The sequence below is a fragment of the Sesamum indicum genome, linkage group LG3, assembly GCF_000512975.1.
Source record: "Sesamum indicum cultivar Zhongzhi No. 13 linkage group LG3, S_indicum_v1.0, whole genome shotgun sequence".
NCBI lineage: Eukaryota > Viridiplantae > Streptophyta > Magnoliopsida > Lamiales > Pedaliaceae > Sesamum > Sesamum indicum.
The window spans coordinates 12,344,347-12,360,965 of NC_026147.1; the positions used below are offsets into that span (position 1 = coordinate 12,344,347).

The window sequence follows — 16,619 nt, forward strand, 5'->3', positions numbered from 1 at the left end:
TGCCCTTCTAGACATTTTTCTGCGTTGGCTCCCACTTTCCCTCCAGTTTTGGTTTCTCAGCATTTTAAAAGGGAAAGCGGAAACAACATGGACCGGCTATTGGGCTTGTGATACTTACTCCAAGTTGTTGGGTCAACATACTCTTGATGGATTGGGCTTCATCACACTATTGTGGGCTATAAATGGGCTGAGTTTGGTTGAATTATTCTAAGAGAGGGAGAGTTTGCGGAAACTTCTACCTTTATATAAATAATTTTTTATAGACAAAATTAAAAGTCATAACAGAATTAAAAGTACGTAGTGTTTGTAAAAAAAATTAAAAATCAGCTAAACTGAATATGTTTGGAGAAAAATCACTTCTAAAACAAGCTTAAAGATTGTTTATCCCCATATATTAAAAAAAATACTATTTTTATGTATATTTGCACTTGTTCTTTGTCAATAATAATACTTTCTCACAAAAAGTAATAAATTTTATTTTTGATTATTATATTTTAAGTTTATTAATTAAAAAAATTAATAAAAAAATGAGTGTTTAACTTATTAATGATCCCACTAGGTACTATAATTGTTCCTTCATACACAATAATTAAATTTAAAAAATATAATTTTACTAATTAATTGTAGCCATTTAATTTATATTTTTTAATGATCTAGGAGTAATCCAATTATATAATGTAGCAAATAAAATATAGAAATTCTAAAATATTAAATATGTTAAAGTGTAAATTTTATTATTGTTAAATTATTGACTATTTAAAGTTTTCATTATCAACATTAGATATGTAATTTTAGAAATAATTTAAAAATAATGAAATTTAAAAATATTATAATGACAATAAAGTAGCAATTTTCAAAAAATAAAAAATAAAATAAAGCATCTAGAAGCACTTTCGAAGATACTTAAAAAAATAAAATAAATGAAATTTTCTTTTGTTAACGCCAATAATTTTCTCCAAACCTAACGAAAGAAAATCATGTATAAACAGAAAATTTTCAAAAAAAAAAAAAATGCAAGTATAATTTTAAATTGTTTTAAAAAAATATAATTTTATGTTTTAAAAATAAATCTAAATATAATGAACTCATTTGTATTGTATTTACAGACGCATCAAGTGTGCTTTGCGGATCAATTGTAAGTGAATATATTTAATAGAAAGACAATAATTGCATGGTATAGTGGGGGGATCACATAGCTGATCAACCCTTTGCCGGGAAAAAGAGTAGAATTAAATTGGCACGCGTGGAAAGGCCGCATATGGAATCTCCACACGTGTACATTTCTAATTGAGACCAAAACCACTCTTTGTGCGATTTAAAGCTTTAAAGTTCGCTATTACAAGACATTAAACAACAAATCCTGTATCCGCAACTACCACACACACACACACACATTCCTTAGTTTCAGCTTATATATACAAGACACTTTTCACTCAAAAATAAACGGTTGGTGATAACGTAAATATTAAATTTTAAACTATCAATTATATTTTAAATATTTGTACTAATATGATTACTTATTTTATTGCAACTATCGAGGAATTATTGTATTTATCATGTCAGTCATTTGATCTGTTTTTAATTATGTATTGATTTTCAAATTTTGTGTTGTATCCATCTGGTTATATGGAAGCAAGTATTGCGTGTCGTGGTGATTAGTAGTATAAAAAACAAAGTCACTTCTCATTCATAACAAGTGGGGTTGTGACATTGCAATGTTATATTGCAATATACCAATTATACATTTAAATACGTGTACCAATACAGTTATTTATTTCAAATGGTCAACGTGAATATACTATTATATTTGTTGTCCTCCACTTTTGCTCACGTTAACAGCTTGATTCGCTTTTTATCATATATTGAGTGTTTTTAGAATCTATATCGTATCTATATGATTATATGCGCGCAAGTATTGCGGGCCACAGTAGTAAGTAATATTAAAAAGAAAGTCACCTCTCACTCACAATGTGATATCGCAATATTAAATTTTAAAATACCACTTATACCCTTAAATATCTATACCAATATAATTACTTGTTTATTTCAAATGGTCCACGTCATCTTTTAACTGTCAATATACTATTATATTTTTTCTTCACTTTCACTCATATTATTTACTTGATCCATTTCTAATATATTGATTCTTATTATTAAATATTGCGCCATATCTATCTGATTATACGCATGCAAGCATTCCACACTGGTAGCACAACAAAAGTAAACAATGATTGTTAGTGTAATATATTATATACTTTTAGCATCAATTCTTGTACTTGAATAAAGTTACTATAATCGTTCTATTCAGTTGTTTTTTCCTACCCAATGATTTGATAAAGTGCAAAAGCTGAAATTGTATGCTATACTAAAAATGTGTGTGTTTGTTTTTTTATTTGGAACAGTCTAAAAATGTGGTCTGAGTTGAAAGCTAAACCACCACACTCACTCTCCGTCGTCGCTATAAATGTCAGGTTCATGAGAGTACATTTCCTACAAGAAGAAAAGGAGACGTGAAATTAAGAAGAGCTTCGATCAGCTATGGCAGTGGAGAAGAAGTGGGTTGCGGTGTTGGCCGTGGCAATGCTGACGGTGGTCTTGTTTGTTGCTCCGACCACGGTGGAGTGTGCCATTGGTATTGATCTGAATCCATGCACGCTTGTTGAGTGCATTGCTGCATGTAAGAAAGTGTTGGAGGGGAAGTTTGTGAGTGCAACCTGTGCAGCAGGTCCCAAAGGGAAATACTGCATCTGCTTAGGTTGATTTTCATGTGAAAACCGATGTATGTCGACCATAGATGAACACTGTCTTTATCTTTTTCCTGCTCGTTGTACTTTTCTCTTCCTCAACGATGGTAGAAAATGTGCAGTAGATCGGTGCTTGTGTATGATCTGTGCAAGAAATTGTAAGTGTAGTTTGTGGTTGTACTCAATCCTGCTTGCTGTTTAAAGGTGGAGATTGTTGTGGCAGAATCATCATTTGTTGTATCTTATCTTCTGTTTTTCAGTCTACTTCTAACCTCAGGCATTGGACAAGAAAGCTCATCACTTCAAGTAATAGTTAACTTGTGGTATGTTGTGGGGATTTTCATTGTCTTATTACTGGAATAAACATTAGGATGGGGAAAAAAGTTCTGAATCCATTAGAGGGTGCTTGGAACAAGAATTGACCATATAGATACATTTAATCTATTGATCTTGAATTAATAATTTAATATAATTCAAATAGCAAAAGGAGTCTAGCTAAAGATTAAATGAATGGAAAAGATTCAAATGTTTTTCACCTAATTTTATCTTTTCTAATGCAACTGATTGAACTTAGTTATACAAACAACAAGAGACGACCACATCTCAACTAGTTTTACTGAACCACATCAGTTTGATGCATCGTTGAGGTTTGCTCCTTTGGTTTGGTAATACCAGCAGAAAATATCCTTTGCAAGACATTAATTCGCTCCGCTATTAGAGATTCCTCGAGTTCCTCGAGTTGAGCATGTTCCTTCCCCATAATTTGCTCCAGATCATCAAAGTACTTCAGCTTGCGCTGCAATTTAGTGAGCTGTATTTCAAAGAACCAACATTTAAATCAAAACCAACCCAGTGTTGCAAGTTAAGAGAGTCCATCACGTTCTACTAAAGCGGGGAATATGACAAGAACACAGAATTCTTGAAAACCCATGTTTTGAAGTTTGATGTTTTTCTGTTGAGCAATTTTTCCTTTGGAGCTTCAATTCCTCATATATTATCAATGGAAGATCATTCATTGCATGCTGTCTGGAATCATGTAAATTTGTCTCCTATATAATTATCAACTTATATCCCACAATGTTAATGGTTTGGATATTCGATCTGAGGAATAAGAAAACTACCTGGGCTTCAATCATTGTAGCCACCAACTGTCCTATCTCTCTCTCCTCTTGATCAGCTAACAACTTAGCATTTGCAGCAGCAGCACCAAGTGCTGTTGCAGTTGCAGCCCTTGTTCTCAAATTCTGTGGTATTATACTCTTTACACAGGATATCCCCTGAATTTCTGTGGAATGAGTTATAATCAAATATTCAGTGACCCAAGAGAGCTCAGATCGAATCGATATATAAAGATCAATATGCAAGCCCGAAGTCAGCTGCTCATAGAGGAAAAATATGATAAGAGATGAGACACTAACAACAAAGTTATTTTACTCTTTGGGTCATTAATATACAAGTAATAAATAAAAAATATTCTTTATACCTGATTGATTGGGCTCTTCCTCTTCTACTGAATTATCAACTTCAGCCACTCTGATGAGTAAAGTTAAAGTGTGATCTACGTTTAGCGTTTTGATTCAAATATTAACTCAAGGAGTAAGGTTTGAAGTGAGTAGATGAGTACCTCCTTTGATCACTAGTTTCAGGAGATGCTTTTGAGTCAACATAATTATCATCATCGTCAAATATTTCTCTTGAACACTGGTTCTCATAGCAAAGAGCAGTAACAGCAGCATCAGCTGCAGAAGCTGTAACATGTGGGCCCAACATTGTTGAGATGCGAGCTACCTGGAAGATTAGAATCATTAGATGTCGAAATTTAATAGAGCCTAAGAATAGCAACCGACTTGATAAAGGTATATTGAAGTTTTTGATATCTTACTAGCACACATCTAGTGGCTTAAGGCTCCATTTGCACTGATGTAAACCATTTTGCATATCGAGATGGCGAGATGTTTTTAGTGAAAGTCATAACATCTAGAATGTTCATTGATTCAGTTTAGAATATGATTGACAGAACAAAGACATTATCAAGCATGAGTGATGCCGAGAACCTTGATTACACAAGTAGCAATTTGTAGTGGAGGGTGGTAGCATGAAAAGGTTGTAGTCGCTATTACATATATGATGCACATAAGACTCCAGGTGATATTACACGTTATGCGTCACATAATTTCTAGGGATTATGTCATTTTCCTCAGTCTGAAACAAACTAATATCCTTTGAGAATGGTAATCAAGATTTTGAGGCAGCTGATCAAGGAAAACGCAAACTGTTGCCGGGAAACATTACTCGTAGAAACAACAAAGACTAAGTTACAAATATTAAATGAAAGACTTGGACAAAATATCTCCCCATCATCTCAGTGAAGTGGTTATAGGTCAAGAGATGAACTTTTACCGGAACAGTAAAGTGCATGCTTAAATATCCATATATTGTTGGCTTACAAATTAGTAAAAGTCAAACTGTAGAACTAAGTAATAATAAGAATTTTCAAATAAGCAGTAAAGCAAAAACATAGTGAACCACAGAGATTAAAAGAAGTACCTGTTTCATCAAAGAATTTCCAACATCTGAAGTTGGTCCAGTACGCAATCTTTTCAGTGGTGGACCTTCATTTTTGGCATCTCCCTTCTGCTGATCCTCATCCTTAAGCTCAGGGCTGAGATCCTCATCCTTATGCTCAGCGCTGTTATCATTATCCTTAAGCTCAGGGCTCTGGTCCGTATCAGTAAGCTCACGGCTCTGTTCCTTATCCTTAACTTCGGGGCCCGGGTCTTCTGCCTTCACTGATTCTTGTGATTCATTAGAAGCTAACCCTGATTGTCTAGAATTAGTAATATCACCAATTACATCCAGATATCTACTCTTTCTATTGCCAGCCCCAAGCATAAGATCGCCAAAAGGCAGTTCTATAAGCTTTGCGATACATTCCAGTTTACTTTTTGTCTGAACATTCTTAGCAACAAGATCCCAATCATCTCCATGCTTTAAAACAGATTCTAAAAGAAGTAGAGTTTCTGCATCTGTCCAAGCAGCTGCCTGATTCGCACTATCTTTATACTTGAAATCATCTGCCAGTTTGTTCTTATCATAATTACCACTTTTGAAGCACTTCTCACAAAGAACAAAGCTCCCTTCCTGATACATAGAAAGATGAAGATAAACAACTCATTATCTGGTAATAACTCTGAAAGAATAAGTAGATCGATACATGTAACCATCTTTTCTTTCACTTGTCATCTAAGGTGAAAATTTTATTTGATTTTGAAAGCGAATTATATCTTTATCAACTGATCCTCTACAGGGACACTATTCCATGTCTGTTTATTCCAGAACTACAGCAATAATAAAGCTATATATGTTACCGTACTAATAAAAAGAAGCAATAAAGCATGAAAGGAGAAAGAAAAATTTGATTTAAAAAATCAAGAGATGTATTATTAATTCGAAACAAGAAAAATTGGAGCAAGGTAAAAGTCTGCCTGTCAACAATAAAGCCAAACCCCTTACGAAAATAGAATGGTTAGAGCTATTTGAGCAACAACACTAGTCAACGTATAGGATTCAGAACATAAAAGGTTTAAGGGCTTCGGTGTAGTCTTCCTCGATCCCTCGTGTCTAACCCCCAATCTGTACATAGTAAAACAGAGAGATAAAAGCAACTCACTGGAGGAGTTCTCTCTATAGATATCTGGATTATACTTCAGAATATTCTACCGTGTACCCATAATTCACTGACACACAAAAAGAATCTGAAAAAGAACTTTCAAATTCCAAAATAAAAATTGAGGATTTCGAATTAATATAAGGAACCATTTAAAAAAAAAAAGATAACGTCAGTACAATGAAAATTTGGCAAGTAACCAAACCTTATTGTATTCCATTTCTTATAGGGATGCTCACTATTGTTCTAAATGAAGAATATAAAGCAAAACTAGGAGACGGAGAGTCGTAGTGGATAGGGTGCTCATAGGAGAATGCTCAGTTAGAGCAAGAATCGATGCTATGCAACTGTAGCTGAGGAGGTGCACTCTGATGCATTAGCTCTCAGAAATTAGTAAAAGCAGTGCTGCAAGTGCTCATTATCAACACACATATACATGGAGAATCCCATTTATTGTTTATGAGCGGAATAAATGTCCACGACTCGACAGCCCGATAATAAATGTGAACCTGAGCTCAAGGCAACAATTCTGCTTCATGGTTTGCCACATTTTACACCAGGCTGAGTGGGGACGTTCTTAAAAGATTTCTGTACCTGGTACCAAACAGCATGGTCGCTTTCCCACCTGCCATCTATACTGTTACTAAAGTGAAAGCTGTATCCAGAATCCCTTCCCATCAGGAACTTTGTCCACTTTGCCTGCCCCACGGCCGAGGTATACTAAAGTATCTTACATTTAAACAACAGGTTTTGGTTCACTGGCTCATTAGGGATACTTCACTTGGTATTCCATGTAGTACTCAAAATAAGGACTAAAGTACAGATAATTTTATGAGGGATCACAACATTATATATCAAGAGATACAGAGTAAGTCTTCCTTTTGGGGATGATGTTCTCCTATTCCTCATCTTCAGAAAGTTGACTAACCTACTCCCATTAATGGACTTAGAAGTTCCCAGTAATGAAATGTGCAAACTAATTAAACCAAACCTTAGAAGAGAGGCATACTTCAAACCGAACAAATATCACCAAAAGCCTTATCCTATTTGGTCTTTTCTGATTATATTGCTAACATATTTTGAAAATGAAAATTCATCATTCTATTCTGGAATGAATATTAGTGAAGGATGAATAGTACAATTGTTCTCAACGTTGCAAACCAATCCTTAAATAGAAAATGAATGTCAAATACTATTTTAGCTATCATCCCTGGTTGTATTATAATCACAATGAGTTGCCCTCAAAGATACAATTCACTTTTTTGCTTATTTCTAGTATAAATATTGAGCAAGCACATACAAGAATTAGTAATTCCATGTTTCAGCCAGTGTAGGCTAATAGCTTTGTAATCGCTATGACCAATCAAATTTCTGGAACTTACAACGAAACATATACCACCATAGTCAAGTTATTTTTCATTTCATGCAAGAAAGTTATTCCTTCTCATGTAGTTACTGCGTTCAATTTGTAATAATACAAAAACACCACATTCACACTTGAAACTGTAAAAGGCCACTACACAATGAAAAGAATAAAAAAACCCATAAAACTAAGCGCATCAACAGTCAAATGCTCTTAGGGACCAGAAGAGGAAATAAAATGGCCCATCTCCATTACCTTCGTGTATTGATAGTGGGCCGAATCACAATTCTCTTTACAGCTTCCACACACCAAAGCCTTCTTCTTCTCCTGCTGCATCAACTCCCCATAAACATCAGAATACGAAGCCAACGGCGGCCATTTGAACCCACTTTCTCCCACTTCCCCAACAAACCCACCACCATCCACCGCCACAGACGGAGGCGGGGGAGGCGCTATTATAGGTTTCATAGAATTTGGCGCCGCTACCACCCTCACCCCATATGGGGCTCCTTCTTCCACCTTCACCCTACCCCTCCAATTATCTTCTTCCTCCTCAACCCCAAACGACGCCGTCCTGGCACTTCCCTCATAACTATTTTTCTCACTATTATCAGCAACGTTGAAATTAATGAGACCCCATTTCTCCAAAAACGTGAAAACTTTAAGGAGAACGCTAATGTCACCGACCAGTGACTTCCGCACCTCGGTGAAAGTCAGTTTCCTCGAAGGGTCTTCCCTGTACTTGGAGATGATGAAATCCCTGTACTCCTTGTAGATTCTAGGTGACCTGGTGACTGAGCTTCCGTCGAAAAACTCTCTCAGTGAAAACCTCTCCACTTCGTGAATGTTATTCCAAGAGAACCAACCTTTCTCGCGAAATTACCCATTAAAAAATGTCAGAAATCAGGATTAGGGCAAAATAACTAACGCAGAGAGATACACACGCATGCATACATACAGATCGAGTGGGTCGCTGTGATATCAGGACTTACTGGAGTAGCTGGGGATGGTGTAGAGCTCCAAGTCCTGCGAACTTCTATCCATGGCGAACACGACGGGCCGAAGAAATGAGTCGTAGTAACTGGGCACTCGGGGATTTACTTAACTGCAGATATCAAATCCCAGTTTTACCCTTACAATTTGCTGGTGTGCGTGTGGTCCGTGGAGGCGACGGAAGGGGCTAAATTGTAAATCTCCAATTGGGTGTCAAAAGGACCAAACAGTAAATTACACTACTATACTTTATGAAACATGATATTCAATTATTCAAAAGAAGAGGTTGGTTGACCATAATTTATTTGCTGTAATTTTATTGGATGTGAATTATACTTATGGTAAATAATTATTAGAAATTATGATTAAATAAAAATTAATGTAAAAATTATTTTATCATGATTACGAGTCATTGCAAATCATGCCTAACAATTATTTAATGGTCGTGATCAATAACTATGATTAAATATAAATTTTCAAAATATTTTATCAGATGTCTGAGAGTTTGAAAGTTATACAAATCTGTTTAGTAAATTTTTTAAGTAATTTATAGTATGTTTAAGATGATATTAACTTCTTTAAAAAAAAATAAGTTCAACCTATTTTTCTTTATAAGATATTCTTAACTCCTTAACCTTTTCTGTCAGTATTTCACTTTTAATCTTCCATATAATTGATATGTTTTCTCCCAAAACAAATATATAAGGCTAAATTCCTTTCTCTTTTCCTATGTTTTTCTAAATTAATTAAAAACATCTATGTGATTTGAAAATATGTAAAAAAAACTTGTGTTTTGTAAATCCCTGCAGACTCCCCCTGTTGTTAGGAATTGATGGAGCGTACGTTGCACGCGCGAGTGTGCGGTTGGGGGACTATTTTGGCATTCTTGTATAATTTTTGTTGTTATTATAACTAAAATACCCATATTATGACTATATAACAGTTTTTGGATACTTTTGAATTGTTTTTCATTTGTTTAGAGTATTTTTTTTTATTTTCATCTTTCTAAAAAATATTTTTAAATATATTTATTTAAACACACAAAAACATTATATAACTTTTTAATGTTTAATAATTAAAATAAAAAAATTAAATTAAAATCACAATACAAATTTTAAATATCTTAACAAATATATTTAATGAATTATAAAAATTATACATTATTAAATAATTTAAATATTGTATAATTAAAGATTATTAATGAATTATAAAAATTATACATTATTAAATAATTTAAATATTGTATAATTAAAGATTATTAAATAAATTATGTTTTAAATTATTTACATTATGAAAAGTATATATTATAATTTTTTATTTCAAAATTTTTTAAACGTACCAAAAGATAAGAATATTTTTATACATATTTATGAACATTTTTTTTGTATTTCAAATTTTTTAAAAATATATTTATATTAAATATAAAATACAAAAAATAAAATTGTTACATTATAAAAAATAATATACTAATTTTTGTTCGGAAAGTAAGAATTTTTCTTTAATATATATATAAAATAATAATTTATTTTTTATAAGTTAATATAAATCAATAAAATATAAGGGTATAACGGTCAGGCAATAAAAAAATTAACATCGTTACACCTCAGTTAAAAAAAAGGAAGAGTGAGCTGAATTTTTAAAACACAGAAAAACGTTTTGCCTAATTTTAAATTAGATGGAATTTTTGCGTAGTTTTTAAAACACAGGAGAATTTTATGCAATTTTGCCTAATTTTAAATTTCAATAGTTTGATAACTTTTTTTTATTATTATTCCAATATGAATAACGTATTTTTGCCCAACACTAATATCTCATAAGACTGACATCTTATTTGTTCAACCATTTTAATATTTTATTTTTAAATAAGATTTAACATTTTAAAACTCTTAAAAATATCTTATAAGATGTTCCAAAGAAACTAAAAACCCCATACCCTCTAAATTGGAGTGTTTTTCGTGATGTGATAAAAATGTGATACATAAAAAGGTGGTTAAATGTGTAATTGTAGAAATATGATATTTCTATAAATTGTTTACAAAATAATGATAATTAATCATGATTGTATTAATTTTTTTGTTTACTATTTGAATAGAATTGTGAGGCATAAGGTCTATTACCATAATTCCCTTTCATTGTACTTCACAAAAAAAGACAGCATATTACATTTTCCTCTCTATTTCTTCCCTATTTTCTGGATTTCTTTCTCCTTGGTAATTGATGAAATCCTTTGCAAATTTATGTGCATCAATCTTGTCGCATCAATTATTACATTTGTATAAATCATTGTATTTTTATACAATTAATGCAATTTTTACATTATGATTTTTTAGATTTTAATATGTTTATTAAAAATTAACAGAACGATTGAGCCACGCTTTGGGAAGAGAACATTTAAAGAGTGTCAATGAAGGTTGATGTGACTTAAATTCAGAGTCTTAATGCAATATTGTTAATAAATAATATTGTATTTTTTTTAGAATTGTATAAAAAAATGCAATATTGCATTTGTATAGTTCATTGCATTTTTAAAATTAATATAAGTTTAATATTTTAATTTTTTGAATTTTAATACGTTGTTAAAAATTAATTGAATATAATTAATTTATAAAAAATAAAATAAAATAAAAAAATAAAAATATCGAATTCAAGGTCGTGGATCCGATTCATGACATGCCCATTTAAAAAAAATATTTATATAATTAATTTTTTATAATAATAAAATAATTAAGCCATAGATAGAGGTTGTAGTCTATTTATTTGAAATGTGCATCCATATAAGCTCAAATTAATGTAAGGACAACTTACCCCAAAATCATGATGCCAATTAAATGTATTCTTCATAAATGAAGAAACTTGTTCATGCTATTTGGGTTGTACACCAAACTACACTGCTTGTACTCTTCCTTTTTAACTGAAAACAGACCCACACAAACCTCCCCCTGAGTTGCTCAATTTCCCATTTTCACCCAAAACTTTCAAAACCCCACTGCCCCAAATGTACCCGCCTTCTCACCCTAATTTTTTGCCCTAATTCTTAATTTTTTTTTTCTTAATCACAGCTGGTTTTCATTCAGGTACATCTGACTTAACGAACTCCCCCAATTTATTTCTGGTAATCCTGCACCAAAATCAACTCGAGATGCTCTAAGGTACTGGTATACATACGCGTATACGAGCAAATATTTAGGGCTTTGGGGGGTTGTTAATTCTTGAGTAAAATTTTGGATTCGGGAAAGGAAATGGTGGGAGAGAGCGAAGAGCAAGAGGAGGAGAAGGGCACACCTGAAGCTGAAGAAAAAGGTGAGTTTAAGGAAGACGCTGGTGAGGCAGAAGAGCGAGAAGTGGAAGAGGAGGAGCAGAATGAAGAGAAAGAAGCGCAAGATGAGAAAGCGGAAGAGAATGAAATAAAAGAAGAAGAGGGAAATGTTGGGGAAGAAGAGGAAGTGAAAGAGAAGGAAGAAGAGGATGTGAAAGTGGAGGAAGAAGAGGAGGTAGAAGAGGGACAGGGTGAGGAAGAAGAAGATGATGGGAAGAAAGGGGAGGAAAGGTTTGAGGAGAAACGTGCGACGAAGAGATCGAGAAAAGAGAAGACAAGTGCGACTGGGGGATTATCGTCACCAAGGACGCCAGGGAGTGAGAGGCCGAGCAGGGAGAGGAAAACAGTGGAAAGGTTTACGGTGAATGCCACTGCAAGGGGCTCCGGTACCAAGCATTTGGCCATTGAGAAGGTACTGTATGTTTAATAATCATGACTGGTACCGGCTTGCAATGCGAATGGTATATATTTTTCTGATCTGGTTGGAATATTTGGCATGGTGAAAGGGAAAAATAAATAAACTGAGGGGAGCAACTCTTTTCATTGTTTTAATTCAAACAAATGCATCAAGAAGAAATTTTGTCATATGATTGGGGAGTGAAAAAGTGAGTCGTATGTGAATCTAGAACTTTTTATGAGCAAACTATTGTCAACTAAAAGTATTTAGTTAAATACACATTTGTGATGCATTTGTTTGGTTTCTATCTTAGCCATTGATTTCATTTATCCAAACTTTAACGTGCCCCCACAAAGTGTGGAGTTCATAGTGTATGGTGGAAGGAGCATTGCTAGGTTGTGTGTATTGGAGTTTATGGATACAAGGAGATGGGACGAAATCAGAGGGAAATATCTGAAGTCTGAACTCATGTTTTAGACTTTTAGTTCAATCTTTAGACAAGTATTTTTGTATTCCTAAAATCTCTCTTATCGTTAATATGAACTAGAGTCTAGAAGTGTGCATTATAAGTGCTGTTATATTCTGGGAGTGGATGAATGCAAGGAGATGGGACAGAAAACTAGAGGGAAATATCTGAAGTCATGTTTTATACATTTAGTTCATTATTTCAATGATCAACAAGTAGTTCATCCGGTAGTTCCCTGGATATATGGGTATGTTTTTCTAAGCAATGGAAGATCATGGGATTGTCTTACTTGGTTGCATTAATATTTTGTTTGTCTTCCTTTTGCAGTGTTGTTTTCTTTTTTCCTTTTATTTCTTATTCTCCTGAAAATGGAGATGTACAAAAAAATATTCTCCTTTTACATCAATGAAACTTCCTTGATATTTTTCTGCTCTATAAACCACTGAAAGGTATCAGTAATGTTTTTCTTTTTCTTGTCCTCTTTCATTTTATATTTGTTTATTTTTGTTTCTTTTGGATGTCGTTCTTGGAATTTCTGACCCCTACTTACTATATTGGCTCTATGGCAACAGGGTCAAGGAACACAGCTCAAGGATATTCCCAATGGTATATTTTTTTGCACTTGGCTATTATACGTGTCTTGGTATTAAAGTACAAGTATGAGAATCTATGGAACATCCTAGCCATTTGCATTTTTGCTTGCTATCTTATTCTGTGGTTATAGTCACTAGATCATTCTAATTTGTTCTAAGATGGTCGTTATGGAACTTTGCAAATTTGTGGTATGAAGTCTCTGCATTCATAAGCGACTGGATGATTCTATGATATCTAATTGGTAGGGTTAAGATTTTTTTAGCTATTACTTGCATTCATAGTTACTGAACAAGAAACCTATGCCATTTGTATCTAGTCATATTACAAATTTTATGTATAATGAGTTTTAAAAATGTTGTGCTGCTTGTGGTTTACCAGTTGTATCAACATCCATTGACTTGTATTCATTGACAATGCTGAGTTATCCTGTCATTAATAGGTAATGAAACAGGAATCTTATGCCATAAGTTTCATCTGCAATTCACATAGTTGTGCTTAAAGGACTTGCTAAAGAGTAAATGCATCATAAGTGCTTTCTACGATAGGGCAGGTGTGGAGGCAGCTTTCTGCCAAAGCATGTATAGGAAAATATTACTGTGTTACCTAATAGTTTGCATTTCTGGTATCTGGCTTCATGGATTTGACACTTGATGAAGTAGCAAACATCATTTTCTAATAAAATGAGTGCCTCTGTCTGTGATATTGTGAATGTTCCAGTGGCCTTCAAGTTGTCCAAGAGAAAAGCTGATGAGAACCTGCACCTTCTTCACACTGTTCTTTTTGGCAAAAAAGCAAAGGTTTCTTTTTAAGCTATATATCTCTTTTGTTAGGCATCTGACCACTTTTTTCATTGTTAAATTAAAGCTTCCTTCAGTTGATTTTTCACTCAGTTGGTGGAGCCTCATCATTACTTGTTTTATTCAGGTGCATACTCTGAAGAAAAATATAGGGCTCTTTTCTGGTTTTGTATGGCTTGAGAATGAGGTAGATCTTTTCTTTCTTTTCACTTTTCTTCTAATTTGGACTTTAGTTTGTAAAACTTCAGAATTACTTTTTCTGTGGATCTTCTGTCATGGCTTAATTTGGTTGAAAATAAATTGCAAACAGTTTAAAGAAATGTTTGTTCAGGAAAAATATTTCTGTTCAGTTTCAAGATTCAAAATGTTTTTGCATGATAAGTCCCAATTTCTTGTGAGAAATTTTCACGCACAAGTTATGATCCTATAATAGAACTTATTATCAGTTGAAAAACCTTTTTATCGTTGAAACAAGGTCACATATTAACCTCATCCACCATCATATGGTAACCTAAAGTGATTTCTACAGCACTATTCTGACTGATTTTTCACTATTTAACTCTTTTAAGTGGGTAATGGCGGATGACACGACGAAGATCAATCTGCAAAGCATGTGCAGATGAGACATGCTTACTTTCAGTCCTTTTGTCTGACACAATAAAAGGTTTCAAAATTACGTTCCATACGCATTTTCTTTAACTGATCCCTTTTCCCCTTGGTAACCTTCTCTACTAAAAACTTAATATTATACTGCAGAAGGGGAATAAGTAGGGAGTGATATCACCTGTTAGATGAGTCAGTTTAAATTCAAAGAATGTTCCTGTGCAACCCCTTAGCATGCATTGTATAATGTATGAACTGAGATTAGTGTTTTACTGTATGATGTCAATCTAAGATAGAATTGCTAGGTGGAGGGAAATTATATAACAGCATTATAGCAATGTCACAAAACCGATGTGCCAAATGATGTGTTTTGGTATACAAGAAAAACATTTTTTCTTCACTAATGTGTATCAGAGTTAGGAAAGAAAAGATTATACTAAATTATTGACACTTCTATAAATGAAACATTATATCAAGCATCAATAATAATTTTCATCAGTGAAAATCCACATTTCACCTTGTATGTGTGATCTGAGAATTTTTTTCAAAATGAGGAGTTTGGTACACATACTAAACATTGTTTTGCCCAATGAAAGCAAAGTAATTAGCTAACTTACTGTTACAGAGAAGAAAATATTGTAAGGATTTAGGAGTTTGTTGAACTCTCATGAATGGTTATATTTGTACATTGTTGAATATTTGCAGCAGAATGCTGTTGGGGCATCTGGGTTTTAGAGAAGCATTTATACTGAACACTAGTGAAAGGGGATTATGGGTGGTTTTCAAGCCACGTGGCAGTTTTGCATATAAGAACTAGTTCAATTGCAAGACAGGTGTGAATTCAGTGTTTATAGTTTGATCTCAATATCTCTTTATTCAGAAAGTATTCTTTAGATCTTTAAGCCATCACCACCTGAAAATGCAAAAAAGTAACTTCTCAAATAGGAGATGTTTGTTGCGCACTTGTTTATTGAGTGATCCTTGTCATGTGGCCAAAAATAACTTGTTTCTGTGACATTCGCATTAATCAGTGTACTGGGTTTCTTCAACAGGGAAAACAGAGGGCTAAAGTTAAGGAGAAACTTGACAAATGTATTAAAGAAAAACTGGTAGATTTTTGTGATGTCCTTAATATTCCAGTCAATAAAGCTTCTGTAAAGAAGGTATGATCTTCTAATTGCTTCTATTTTGTAATCCATGAAATAAGATTTACTTGTTAATGTTAGTTATATTATCCAGGAAGAACTTTCTGCAAAGTTATTGGAGTTCTTGGAATCTCCTCATGCTACAACAGATGCCTTGCTTGCTGACAAGGAAAAGGTAGTCTATGATTTTATTTTTGTTTCTTGCTGCATTTTATTTTACACGTTACAGCTTACATGACAAATCCATTGACCATTAAATGTTTTTCCCCCTTTCTTTTATCACAACATCTGAAGGGGAAAAAGCGAAAGAGTAGTGACCAAGTAAGCAAAACTCTCGGTTCTTCTAATGCGGCTACAGGGAAATCTACAAAGGTTCGACTTCTGCTGATTCAATTCTGCAGTTATGCATGCTAAAAGATAGTTGTGGTTTGGGAAGAAAAGTTTTGGTGAGATTCAACGATTGTGTGTCTTTGCCTGCGATTCACATACCCTGCATACCTGTTAGATTAAAATGTGTTTATGGGGAGAAGATTG

General features: G+C 33.4%; 2 protein-coding genes across 2 annotated transcripts in view; one reads left to right on the forward strand and one right to left on the reverse strand.

Moving 5' to 3' along the window:
* Window positions 3,163-8,878, reverse strand: LOC105158155 (SWI/SNF complex subunit SWI3A). The gene is made up of 7 exons (XM_011074797.2): window positions 8,767-8,878; window positions 8,030-8,640; window positions 5,292-5,885; window positions 4,369-4,532; window positions 4,228-4,277; window positions 3,866-4,029; window positions 3,163-3,555 (listed from the first exon to the last, which is right to left on the reverse strand). Exons 1-7 carry the CDS (start codon window positions 8,816-8,818, stop codon window positions 3,358-3,360), a joined length of 1,833 nt encoding a protein of 610 aa, XP_011073099.1. The 5' UTR covers window positions 8,819-8,878; the 3' UTR covers window positions 3,163-3,357.
* Window positions 11,703-16,619, forward strand: part of LOC105158487 (protein DEK) — a 7,538-nt gene continuing 2,621 nt past the window's right edge. Inside the window, exons 1-7 of the mRNA XM_011075272.2 lie at window positions 11,703-12,495; window positions 13,519-13,552; window positions 14,258-14,337; window positions 14,465-14,524; window positions 15,993-16,103; window positions 16,180-16,260; window positions 16,380-16,457. Of these exons, the coding sequence (XP_011073574.1) occupies window positions 12,007-12,495; window positions 13,519-13,552; window positions 14,258-14,337; window positions 14,465-14,524; window positions 15,993-16,103; window positions 16,180-16,260; window positions 16,380-16,457 (933 nt within the window). The 5' untranslated portion in view covers window positions 11,703-12,006. The remainder of the gene's footprint in view (window positions 12,496-13,518; window positions 13,553-14,257; window positions 14,338-14,464; window positions 14,525-15,992; window positions 16,104-16,179; window positions 16,261-16,379; window positions 16,458-16,619) is intronic.